Raw genomic sequence first — 13,197 nt, forward strand, 5'->3', positions numbered from 1 at the left:
GTTTTTATTACTGAGTGCGTACGTAAGGGGTTGGTGGTCCGTATAAATGGTTATTTTAGCAGTACCATACAAATAATTTCTGAGGGAATTGAGTGCCCAGATAATGGCAAGCATTTCCCTTTCGTTAGTTGCATAGTTTTCCTCTGTTTTGCTTAAAGTTCGCGAAATGAAAGTGATTGGTCTTCCATTTTGCTCTAGGACTGCTCCTATTGCATGTTTGGAAGCGTCGGTGGTTAGAGAGAATTCCTTTTTATAGTCTGGGTATTGAAGAATCACATCTTCGGAAGTGAGTGCAGATTTAATTTTTTCAAATGCTTCTTTTGCTTCGCTATTAAGTGTAATGGGGACTTTTTTTGACATATTTTTCGAGATCCGACCTTCTTCGCCGCGGAGTAGGGTTGTTAATGGTTTTGCAAGTGAAGCATAACTATGGTATCCTGAAAGGCCGAGAAATGACCTCAAATCTTTAAGGTTTTTGGGGTATTGGAAATTGACTATTGATTGAACCTTGGTGGAATTGGTTAAGATGCCATCTGATGAAATATTAAAGCCTAAAAATTCCACTTTGGTTTTAAAAAATTCACATTTATCAATCTGAACTTTAATATTAGCTTTATTTAGGGTGTCAAAAATTGTATCAATGTGTTTTTGGTGGGACTCTTTATCTTTGCTGAATATGACTATGTCATCTATGTAGACCTAGCATATTTTCCCTATATGGTCTCTTAGGATGCCATCAAGCGCTCGTTGGAATATACCAGGGGCGTTTTTAAGCCCAAAGGGTAGTCGCGTGAATTCATATTTTCCGTTGTTCACGGAAAAAGCTGTCTTCTCAACATCGGATTCCTTAAGAGGAATCTGGTGGAAGCCACTCTTCAGAGCAATTACAGAAAATATTTTGTTGTCTCCTAGTTGAGAAAGTACCTCGTTTATTTCCGGTATTGGATACCTATCTGACACGGTGACACTATTCAGTTTTCTATAATCGATGACCATTCTATACTTTTTCTCTCCCGATGCGTCATCTTTCTTGGGGACTACCCATATCGGATAGTTGTAGGGCGATCTGGATGGTCTTATTATGCCGTCTTCTAATAATTTATTTATCTGTTTATCTATTTCGTCCCTGAGGGAAAATGGGTAAGGGTAGGATTTCGAGTAAACTGGCGTTACGGAGTTTGTTCTTATTTCGGCCACTACTTTGGTGGTGTAGGTCAGTCTTTCGTTAGGTTCGGAGAAAAGATGGCTATATTTATGGATGAGTTTCCTCATTTCTTGTCTGTCTTGAGTATTCATATGCGTGTCCCTAATTTGGATTGCGTTTACGTCCTGTGTTTTGTATTCTTTTAGATGAATTTTCGTGTGGTTTGCTATAATCATAAAATTATCCTTACTATGGATTATTGCGTTAATTTCTTTTATGCTGTCATTACCTAATATTCCGTGAAATGTGGTTAGGGTGGGTAGTAGGAAAAACTTTAATTGATTTTTGAGCTTGAAAAGATTTATATATGTGTAATGGGTGATCTTTATTTTGCCTCCTAACGAGTTTGCATGAAATGGGCTATTATTTTCTATTATTTTCCTTGCTAAATAAGGCTGTATGTAGTTCTTGTTAGAACCTGTGTCTACTAGTATTTTAAGAATTTCTCCGCTCCTTGTTCTACATTAGAAGTAAGGAAGCGAAGAAGTTTTCATTCTAAAAAATGTATATCTGTTGGGTCTAGGATTTCGGGTTGGTTCTGATTGTAGTTGAGAGAGTCCTGGTCAAGAATATGGTGGTATGTTGGTTCTTCAAGAGGGTTTGCAGAATTGGGGCCTTCCAGCTGTATCTGAGAGCAGTTTATATGGAAATTTCTTTGAATTTTGCGGGGTGGATTCGTAAAATTCGAACTTGGTCCTTCCTGTCGTTTTCCGGCATACTTGAAGTTCGGTCTATTGGCATAATTTATTGCGTTTGTTCTAATACTTTGGTCTATGTCCATTGGTTCCAGTTTTGGTAATGGTTTTTGCGGTAGAGGTCTTGGGGGTGGATTGTTGTAAGGATTATATTGTGGATTGTTATAGGTGTTATACTGTGGGCTGTTGAATGGTTGATAGGTGCGTTGCGCGAATTGTTGTGGGCGGTATGCGTTTGGCGAAAACGCTTGTTGTGTGCGTGGCGTATATGCGAGCTCTGGGTGAAAATATTGTTGAGAGGGTTGTGTATAGACTTGTCTTTGGAAATGTTGGTGTTGTGGCTTTGGGGGAAGTTGTGGTCTATCCATTCTGTAGGGTGTATTGTAATTGTTCGCGTGTGTGGTTCTAAAATTTTGCTTCAGCTTCATGCAAAGGTGCAGAGCTTCTGGCAGGTCGGCAGGTTCTTTCATACTAAGCAATTTGGAGAGGTCTCCTGAAAGTCCTCGTACGAATGTATCGAGGGCTTTCTCTCTATAGGTTCGAGAAAGAATTTGTATTGATTCTTCGCTCATCTCCCTACAGGCGATTTTGTTAAGAATTAGTGACAGATGTGCGTATACTTGCGAATAGAAGCTTTGTACCGATCGACGTCCTTGGATAATGCACGTCATTTGATATTCCAATGTACTTAAATCTCTTTTATCCGCGTAATGCGTTGTTAAGCATTTAGAGATCGCTGTTCAATTCAGCGGTGTGTTGTAAGATTCGAGTACCGCGTCGGCCTTACCAACTATTTTATTCCTAATTACGTTTAAGATTCCAAAATATTTTGGAGTGCCTATCAAATTTTCATAGATTTTGAGGATGCGCTCAACGCTTTTCCTCCAACTGATAAATTCGGTGGGGTTTCCGCTAAATTCTCAAAGTGACCTGACAACGTCTGGGATTTTGTCCATATCGGAAAGATTGTTCCTATAACGTTCGTCAATCGTTTGGTCCACTATGGGTGCTGGGATCATGTCATTCTTAATTATACTTTGTATTATGTTTCGTCCATCTGTGAGTAGTAATTGACCTAGTAGTTATCTTACTTGATTTGCTAAATCGGGTTGTGCAGGATTTGCTACGTTGTGTGCAATTGGATTAGGTGAGGGTAGTACTGGTGGCCTTATGAGGTTATTTGGATTTGCCATTTCTTTTCTTTCCTTTTACTTACTTGAGGATTACGAAATATTTAAAAAAAAAAATTCTATTTATTATCTTATTTTCGCTAAAACTAATATTTCCTATTTTTTCGTTGTTAACCCTTCTAGGAAAGGTAGCTTTTCTACTCCGGAGGGTCCGGGGGAATCGCAGAGTTAAGCGTTGTTATAGGTTTTTATTTATTTTTAGTTACTGGCTGTACGAGCCTTTTGTTATTTAATTTATAATTTATAAATCTCTGGAGGGTCCGGGGGAATCGCAGAGTTTTTATTTGTTATAAGCTGGAGGGTCCGGGCGAATCGCAGCTTTAGTTTTTGTAAATTATTGGCTGTACAAGCCGTGTTTTATATCCTAAGATTTTAAATATGTACCTAAATCTAGTTTATTTGATTCGAACTGTGTATTCGGAGAAACCAAAAGATGAAAGATAGTGTCTTCTTATTTTATAACAAGATCTAGTAGTGCTTATTTTTAGATAAATTTATTAATATAATATCTATTTGGTTAAAGTTTATTAATATGGTATTTATTTAGCCAAGTTTGTTAAATTTATTAAATTTGTCTCTTGTAAACTGAATTTAGAATTATATATTTACATTTGAAATGTAACGTGAGCATTTATTTATTTAAAACAAAGGTGTTCAAGAATATTTTTATTTTGTTTGGGTTATCGATTTACTTACATTAATAATATTTTGAGTCGCATATTAATTAAGGCTTCTGCTTTCCGGGCTGACTGTCCTATGACGTCCTCTTTGGATTCGTTTATTATCCTACTGAGGGGCCTTTATTTCCCGTGATGCTGCCTTGTTGTCTTCCTCGGGTGGAGTGTTGTATTCTGGGTAGCACTTTCTGCTTTACCCGTGGTACTATAGCATTGTAGTATGTGGCACTGTAGAACTGTAGTTTATAGCACTGTTGTACGTAGCACTGTTGAACTGGTGTTTATAGCACTGTTGAACTGTAGCACCGTTGGACTGTAGTATGTAGCACTGTTGAACTGTAGCACCGTTGAACTGTAGTATGTAGCACTGTTGTACGTAGCACTGTTGAACTGTAGTATGTAGCACTGTTGAACTTTATGTGATATTGTTCAATTCAGGTAGCACTTCCTGCTTTACCTGTTGCACTATATGCGTTATTGTTCAATTTAGGTAGCACTTTCTGCTTTACCTGTTGCACCAAGTTACTATATCCACGCGAAGGAAACACTTTCTTTTAGCTCGGGCGCCAATTATTAATCCTTCCACTTAAACGTGGAAAAAACAAATTTTTTTAAAGTTTAAACATGTTTTATTGAACTCTACTTTTCGACTACTTAATTTCGACTGCTTAATACTAACAATTATATCTTACTTTATACCTATCAATAATTTATGGTCACATTGCACTTCAATGTGACCGTATAAAACTCGGCTGCGCTGTCGTTGTAACTCTGCTGTGGTGTTGTTGTTAATTTCCGCAAATTGTTATTTTGCGTTTCCTGTTGTTGAATTAATGCAGACGTGTCGTCAGCAATTTTGGTTTATTAATTTTATTTGAACTTGTTTTTTTTTATTCGCTCGTGTTTCCGTGCTTGTATTATTGCTGTGTTAGCTAGATTTTGGTGTTAACTTATACTACTTTACAGTAGAATAGCAAAATGAGACTCCTGACTAACAGAATCACTAGATTAAGATTCTGACAATTAGAGACATGAGACAATCGTCTCAAGCAGAATACCGATATAAACATACATATGTATGTATATTTTCCTTAGATTCTAATTTAGTAGTGGTAAAAACAACTGTGATCTAAATGAGTTGGCATTAGTAAGCATAAATAATAATGAACTTAATCAAACAATTTAATATAATAATAAAAAAATATTGTTTGCTATTAAATATGATTTGAATTATATATTAATATTACGCAGGATATTGAAATTTTTGACCTGGAAGACTTCAAATACAATGGTGTTAACATTACGGCCTTTCGCTTAGTTGACGTGGAAAGCCAACGCTATAAGGAAGTTATCGAACAAATGCAAAAATTACCTCATAGCGGATTGGACTACATAAATGAAAAGCCATATATACAGGTATGAAACTTTTAAATATTCGGAATTTAATGTTTGATATGCAGGTCTGTTGAAAAATGTAAGGCGATACAAATTTTATATGATCAAAAAAGCATATACTATATATGTACATCGTTTCAGTAATATGTACATACCAGCAACCCGCCCCACACCTCGCACGGAAATAAAATATAAGGTCTATGTCACTCACTGAAAAAATAATTAAAATCGATCCCGTATTTTTGATTTATTCATTACTGCCCGTGGTCCGCACGCGTTACATTTGGAGTAAAACAATTCCTCTTTCTCTATACCATGAAAATTTCCTTGCTATCTTTGGAATATCTAAATTCATACCCTACATTTTTTTGCATTTTTACATATTTATTTTATTTTTACAACAACAATTAATATATTACAGAATGTCTTTATATGTATACAACGTTCACAGCTTTCTTGTCATTAGACAATACAAACATGTTTTCTCTTGAGGCTACTCTTGAAAGAGCGACATACAGTTGGCCATGTGAAAAACAGTCAACGCTCAAATCTAAGCCTGCAACGTTGAAGGTTTGACCCTGCGATTTATTAATGGTCATTACAAAAGATGTCTTTACCGGAAATTGTAAACGTTTAAATTGGAATGGTAAATCCGATGGTATCATAGGGATTCGGGGAATCAATACATCTTCGCCGGTACCACATCCTGTGAGTATTGTGCACTCTATTATGAAAGTTTACAGTGATTTTACCAGCAAACGCGTGCCATTGCAAAGTTTAGATGGATTCAGGTTTCTTAATAAAATACAACCTACTTTCAACACCATTTTGCGAGGAGGGAGTCCAGACGGGTTCAAAGAGTTTAGAAATTCTGTAGGAAAGTGAACAGCTTCTTCTTAATCGAGAACAGTATCGACCGAGTAGTATATTTTAGTCGGCGCATCAACCTTAGGTTAGGTTAGGTAAGATGGCTGATCAAAGATCCCACGTAGACTAACAATTAGTCCTTTGTGATGCCATTGAAAAGGAACTCCCGTGTTCGGACTTACAGATTGGCGAAACGCTTTGTAGCCAATACATAGTTACACACCGCCAGTTCGGTGAGGTGTCCAAAGGTATGCGTCCTCAAGTGTCTGAGTCTTGACCTCCCAAAAGCGGGACAGTCAAGCAGGAAGTGCTGGCATGTTTCTACCGAATCTTCTTCCAAACAGCTTCTGCAATCGGCATCCGGTAAGATTCCCATTCTTACCGCATGTAGGCCAATAGGACAGTGGCCTGTTAAAAGACCCACTAACAATGAGAGGTTAGCCTTACTGAGGGCTAAGAGATCATTGGATCTCCGACGATCTATCCTGGGCCAGAAGGCTTTTGCAACCGCACAGGTGCCGGTGCTGGCCCAGCGTTGGACGAGCATCCGCGTGGCCCAGCAATCTAGTAGTAGACCACAAGAAGAAACAGGAGCACCGAACCGTTCCCATTCTACCGATAATGATTCTAGGGTACCTTTCCTTGCTAACTCATCAGCTTTGCAATTCCGCTATGGCCCGGTACCCACACCAGTCTAATCACAAAAACTCTAGCTGCTAGAGATAACGACGTTAGACATTCCTCGACCAACCCTGAACGCACTGCGAATGAGTTCAAGGCCAATATAGCCGCTCTACTATCCGAGTGTATAGTCACTTCTCTGAAGGTGGATGCACTCCGTAGCAGCAAATCAGCTGCTACCTTGATGGCTGCGACCTCATCCTGGAATACACTACAGTAGTCGAGAAGTCTGAAATAGGAGTTGATGGAGAGCTCCCGACAGTAGACCCACCCACCAACCTTCCCCCCAAGCTTTGACCCATCCGTGAAGAAGCTTGCTGCCCCCCTCCTCCAACGGCTTCTTCCTACCCACATCTCCCTCGTCGGTATATGGGCAGAGAAGGAGCCGCCAGAGTTCGGTATGGCGACTCCGTGATCCAGATGGTCCGGTATGCAGTCAAAGTTTGTAAGGATATCCGACTGCCCAGAGGCACGTTCCCTTAAGAAACCAGCTTCGCTGAGTCTGAGCCTGAGCCACCTTCGCAGCTACGCACCTACCAGCAATGTCCACCGACGTTATATTCAAAATTGCATTAAAGCCATGATTGGGGTAGACCTTAATGCACCACATATGCTAATTAGCGCAGCCCGTTGAACGCTTTCGAGTTTCTTGGCCAGTGTGGTCTTCCCTAAAGCCCACCACCACATGAAGATGGACAAGATGGGCTTTACTATGGTGTCAAAGAGCCAGAGCACCACTTTCGGTGAGAGACCCCATCTTTTGCCAATAGCTCCTCTGCAGTAGTATAAGGCAATATATGCCTTTTTTGCTCTCTCCTCGATATTCGGCTTCCATGAAAGCTTCTTATCCAGGATGAGCCTTAAATATTTCACTGTATCCGCCGGTTGCAGGCGAATACCTCCCATCTGCGGCAACGGTGCCGCCGGGATTTTATATTTTCGGCTGAATAAAACCATTTCTGTTTTGTTTGGATTAATGGCGAGTCCACTTCCGACCGCCCACTTTGTTACAACGCTGAGATATCCCAGCGTCAACTCGTACACGGTGATAAGGAACTTTCCTTTGACCATAAGTGCTACATCGTCTGCGTAGGCAATCACCCGACAGCCGCGATCCTCTAGTTTTTTGAGCAATTCGTCAACGACTAGGATCCATAGAAGAGGAGAACCCCAACTTGTGGTGTTCCCCTTCTCATACTACGCCTCGCACGCGTGCTACCCCATTTCGTTTCGATCACTCTGTCGCACAGAAGACCCCAAGACGGTCAAGAGCAGTTACTACTTCCTCAGGCAGGACATTGTTGAAAGCTCCCTCGATATCAAGGAAGGTCCCAACAGCGAAGTCCTTGGGTTCAATGGCTTCTTCGAGCCATGACACGATAGTATGCAAAGCAGTGTCCACTGACCTGCCGGGGACTTGAATGGTTTGAACGAGTTAATCGCCCACGTCAAGTGTCGCTCATCCAGGATGCCGACAAAGGCCGCGCAATCGTCATGCGGCACCCCGAGAGATCCTGCTTTATACAAAGCCCAGTCCTCAGATAACCCACTTCTGCGGGCCTTGTTGAAAAACCGTCCACAAAACGCCCTGATATCTGAGAGCTCCGTAGTCCACCATAGAAGTTTCTCTTTGCCCTTCGGCGATCTCAGTGGACAAGACCTCTCCAGCGCAGTCTTGCACGCCGAGCTGAAGACTTCAACCCACTCCTCCACCGCATCAGTAGTGGCCAACGAGTCCACCCCCGGTGCGGGTGGGAGAGGTTGCCGAAGCCTTCTGCGGTAACCCTCCCAGTCTGTTTTCCTAGGGTTCCTAAAAGATTTCCTAGGCCGACCTTCTCCGGCTAGACTAAACTTGATGTACCTGTGATCCGAAAAGGAGTGATCGTCGAGGACCCTCCAGTTCGATATCAGCGGGGCAATCATTTGTGAGGTTAGGGTGAGGTCGAGAACCTCCTCCCTGCCTGCGGTCACAAAAGTAGGAGAGTTTCCTCTATTACAAAGGCGAAGATCTTCGCCAATAATGAAATCAAAAAGCGACTCACCTATGCTGTTAGCTTCCCCAGATCTGATGCGGCGAGTTAGCGTCGGAACCAATGATGACGTCAGTGCCAGTCTTAGACGCTTCGGCTAAGGTCCTCCTCAGCAGTAAGGGAGGTGGTTCCACCACATCATCGTGTGGCATGTATGCGGAGATAAGCCAAAAATCTCCGGTGTCGCACTCCAATTTCGCTGTCACTATGTCAGCGTTGATGAAATTAGGTAAAAGAAATACCGTTAATTCATTCCTTACCAGCATACAGGCTCTGTTCCTACTTGCATCCTTGGCCGTCAGGAGCCTATGGCTCTTTGTCCTCAATCCAGAGATCCCGTTACCAGTTGGCCATGGTTCCTGGATCAGAATGACATCAGCTCCGTCTTGTTCCAGACGGAACAATAGATTGGCAAAAGCCGCTTTCGCATGCTGGAGGTTAATCTGGAGGAATTTCATCCTTCAGACTTTCCTACAAGAGCGCTATTTCAGCGCCCAAGTCGTGATCGACCCGAACCTCCTCAAACAGTTGTTTGAGGCTGAAGACGGAGCCGCCAATCGACGAACCGCCCCCAACACTCGCCACTTCCGAGAGATTCGGATCGACTTCCACGGTCATTTGACCGTCGGCGCCCTCTGTCGCATCAATTTCCACGGTCGTTTGACCGTCAGTACCCTTTGTCACATCCACCGCAGCTTGGGGACCATCAGCCCTGGCATCACATGGAAGTACTTTCAGCACTACCATCTCAAAACCATTGCTTATGGCTCCCTTTGTTTTGCTGAGAGGACCGATGGATTCCGTGTTGAGCATTATTAGCGCTTGCCGATACGGTTAATCAGTCCTCTCCAGCCTTACAACTCTCCAGTCCTGCGTCGGAAGTGAGGAATTACAATATCTGAGGATTTCCTCAATCTCACTTGGATTGGAAGGTTCGGCCGGCAGCCAAACGCGAGCCCTAGGACGAAGAGGAAGATCCTCTTTGGCCACGGCCTCCAGTCTGTCTCCCTTCCAGACCTCCTCCACCTGAGAGACTGTCTTCTTGTATAAGGTGGCCGATATCTCGTCAGCACAACTTATGAGCTTGTGCAGCTCCTGGTGCCAACCGGCACTCACAGATTTCGGAGGTGGCCCCGGGTTTTCCTTGACCACCCTTAGGAACACCGATGAGATAGCCGCCGCTACCCTCTTCCATTCTTCATGGGAGACGGCTCCGTCCTCCCTACTACGGTCGAGCCCCCCAGTACTATGGCCCAGCGCTTTTAGCGATTTCGCTAAAGGTTGGCGCTTTCCTGTTCGCGGTTTCTTAACAAGGGAGGTTTCTCCCTCGTGCGACCTCTGCCGCTTGACCGCCGGTTCCATCCTGCTAGTTTCCGGTCCTACCCTATCGTCCTCGCTCAGCACTTTCTTGGCCCACTCAAGTGTACTAGCATGTTGGTCAGGTTTCTGAGCTCAGAAACCTGACCAACATGCTTGTCGCCGTAGCGTTCCACGATTTTGGCTGCCAATCGACGATCTGACTTTAGCTTTCTAGCTAAAGCTGCTTTGCTTTTGCCCCCTGTGGATCCCTTCATAACTTTAGCTGAGGTTCTCCTGCTAGTGCTGGCGATTCCGCCCCGTATGAAGGATCCACCCTTCGCTACTTCTGTTGCCGGTTACCCCTAGTCTACTACCTGAGGAGACACCTACTGGAGTCCTTGTCGTATTGCCATTTCTCGGCGACGGTTTCGTCGCCATAGGAGCAGCCTCCCCCCCTGGGTTGGATCTAGGTGCCGATTTCGACAGCCCTTCACCTCACTTCGTCGTTCTTCCGTCGTTTTTAAAATTGTTTAAATTGTCCATGCAAAGGTAGTCGCCTTTTATGGTCCCAAGGTTGTCTCGATGACGAGGCCAAGGCGAGGGTTTACGTACGCCCTTATGAGGCAATACGTTCAGAGCCGACCAGCGCAAAGAAGGAGTCATCTCAACATACACCTACCACGCCAACTTAACGACGAGGGGGGGGGGAACGTACTCTGAGGCCTGCTAGGATTTTAACGGGACGGGGACAGTTGCGACATTAGCCTGTCAGCCATTTCTGATGAGTGTCACCTCATCGTACTCAGGTGTCAGAATGCCGCAACCATCAGCCCAGGGTTCTACCAAATCCAATAAAAAGTTTCTCAAAAACCAGTCCAAAGCCAAAGTCGTCCAGAGAGTTGTTAGGCCGTGAAGGCCGCAGGTCATTTAGCGTTACCCAGGATGCACCAACTTGGAGAATCAACCTTTGTGTCGGGGTATGTCGACGTATGGGGCCGATTACGATTAATTAAAAGATAATTAGTTTCAGTTTTAACGTTATAAATTTCGAGTTTAATATAATTCAGGGTATATACATACATATATAAATATGTGTATATGCAACCAATAATGGTTAAGTGGGTTATTTGGAGATATACAAAAATGTGTGATTCTATGTTAATTTATTAACTTATTATAAACCTGTTTCGATTTGTTGTTGATTCCCTTGCTATAGATGTGGTGTGGATTCTTTCTGTAATTCCAACGATGCTTGTGAGAATTTTTGTGTTGTATTCGTAATACTTTATATTGTAATTTTGTTTAATTTCACGTGGTATATGTTCTCTGTGTTCACTGGTATATCGCTGCTGCTGGCGGGATAATAATTCTTTTTATTTTCGTATTCACTGTGTGTCACTTATATTTCACTTCTACGAGTATATCGCTTATATGTTCGCTGCTGTTGGCGGGATAATAATGAGCCTTAAGGCAAAAAGCGCGGGAAAGTTATTTTCCTTTTTGTGTCTCCTTCTTCGCCTGTTGCGTGAAGTTGGGGCGGTTGATACTCCTCTACATTACGCCTCTATTACTTTTTGTAATTTGTGGGAGTAATGCAGAGGAGTATTTGTTTGGATTAAACATCCCGGCCACCTTGCAGAATCTGCGAAATATTTTTAGTATCAATAGGGTAATTGTTTGAAGGTTTTGAAATGAAATGTAGTAATTATCAGAAGTATACTTAGGGTTAGATGGTGCCAGTAAGGGTCCAGCCAAATGCTGTGTTCTGCGCCACCACTGTACCATTATCGGGTTTGAAGAGTCCACTTCTGATAATTTGAGGGTACATATCCGCTCCAATCTCCAACGTTAGTTCCTTGTTGCTGTGGAATTGAGGGTCAGCGAGAACCAAGTGTTCGAAGCGCATTTTCACATCGTCACTTAAGTCTCGCTCATATGGTTTTTTGGGTAACTTGTGTGTTATAACTGCGTTACATTCCAAACAAAACTTTGTATCATTATTTGTGATAATTTTGATGCTACAAATACGATAAGTGTTGAGGTATGTAATTGGCAGTTTTAATTTTTTAACGAGTTCGGCCGCTATATTTGTAATTTTGAGGGTAGGGTTTAAAATGGCTCGAAATTTATACCATTCGCCATCGCATCTTAAACGGATCTTCAGTGTGGGTAATAGGGTCTGCTTAGCCAGTAAGGATGGTAATCGGGTCTCTAGCGCAAGTGGATGTTTCTCAACAGTATTTGCATCGTTGGCCGGGTATAGCCTCGGATGTCCGTGTAGGGATGAGTGATGTTTCCCATGACAAATGGACCATTGATTTTTGCTTGTGCATCCTTCCGTCTTATGCGACCTGGCTAAGCAATTAACGCAGTAGTGGTGTTTTATTACTGCTTCGTATTTCTTATTTATGTTGTATGCTGAGTATGTAGCGCAAGTCACTAGACGGTGGTCTTTTTTGCATATTCCGCAGGCGACATGACGATGTGACGTGGGTTTTCTGTGATGTGAGATCGTTTTTCGGGTTGTGCGATCATCACATTCCTTTTCCTCACGAATAGTGGGAAGGGTCCACTTGAAACGCCGCATGCGTTGTGACATCGTTTCGTCTTCCGAAATCGGTGTAATGCTACGGGTTGCGCTACGGGATCGAATGGTAATTGTTGAACTCATACGACGAGTTTTGGGTGAGTTGATGATTGGTGGACTCATACAACGAGTTTTGGGTGAGTTGGTGTTTGTTGTATGTATGTATGTTATTCTGTATTTAATATCACAATTTTTGTGATGGGGCGGGTTATTGTGCCTTGAGCAGTTCGGATTTCAACCACTCGTGTTTTATTGTCTAAGCCGGGGAAGACCTTTTGGATTCGACCGAGCTTCCATTCGTTGGGTGAAATATTTTCGTTTCTTATAACGACTAAGTCGTTAACTTCAACATTACGTTGTGGATATTTCCATTTGTATCGTTTGTGTAGCTCCTTAAGGTACTCTTCCTTCCATCTCTTGCAAATGTGCTGGTAGAGTATTTTTAGTTTCTGCCATCTGTTAACGATGCTTAAGTTTGCATCCTCTAAATTGGGTTCGGCAGGGGTTAACAATGGGGTACCTATAAGGTAGTGTCCTGGAGTTAGAGGTTCCAAGTTTGATGAGTCGTCGCT

At 42.6% G+C, this 13,197-nt stretch overlaps 1 protein-coding gene across 15 annotated transcripts in view; it reads left to right on the plus strand.

The window, feature by feature from the left end:
- Positions 1–13,197, plus strand: part of LOC125779099 (glutamate receptor ionotropic, kainate 2) — a 2,985,835-nt gene that overhangs the window by 1,156,157 nt on the left and 1,816,481 nt on the right. For all 15 annotated transcript variants that reach the window (XM_049459577.1, XM_049459571.1, XM_049459583.1 and 12 more), the window contains one exon: positions 5,018–5,182. In XM_049459577.1, the coding sequence (XP_049315534.1) occupies positions 5,018–5,182 (165 nt within the window). The remainder of the gene's footprint in view (positions 1–5,017; positions 5,183–13,197) is intronic.

Source organism: Bactrocera dorsalis, chromosome 6 (genome assembly GCF_023373825.1).
Source record: "Bactrocera dorsalis isolate Fly_Bdor chromosome 6, ASM2337382v1, whole genome shotgun sequence".
Classification (NCBI taxonomy): Eukaryota; Metazoa; Arthropoda; class Insecta; order Diptera; family Tephritidae; genus Bactrocera; species Bactrocera dorsalis.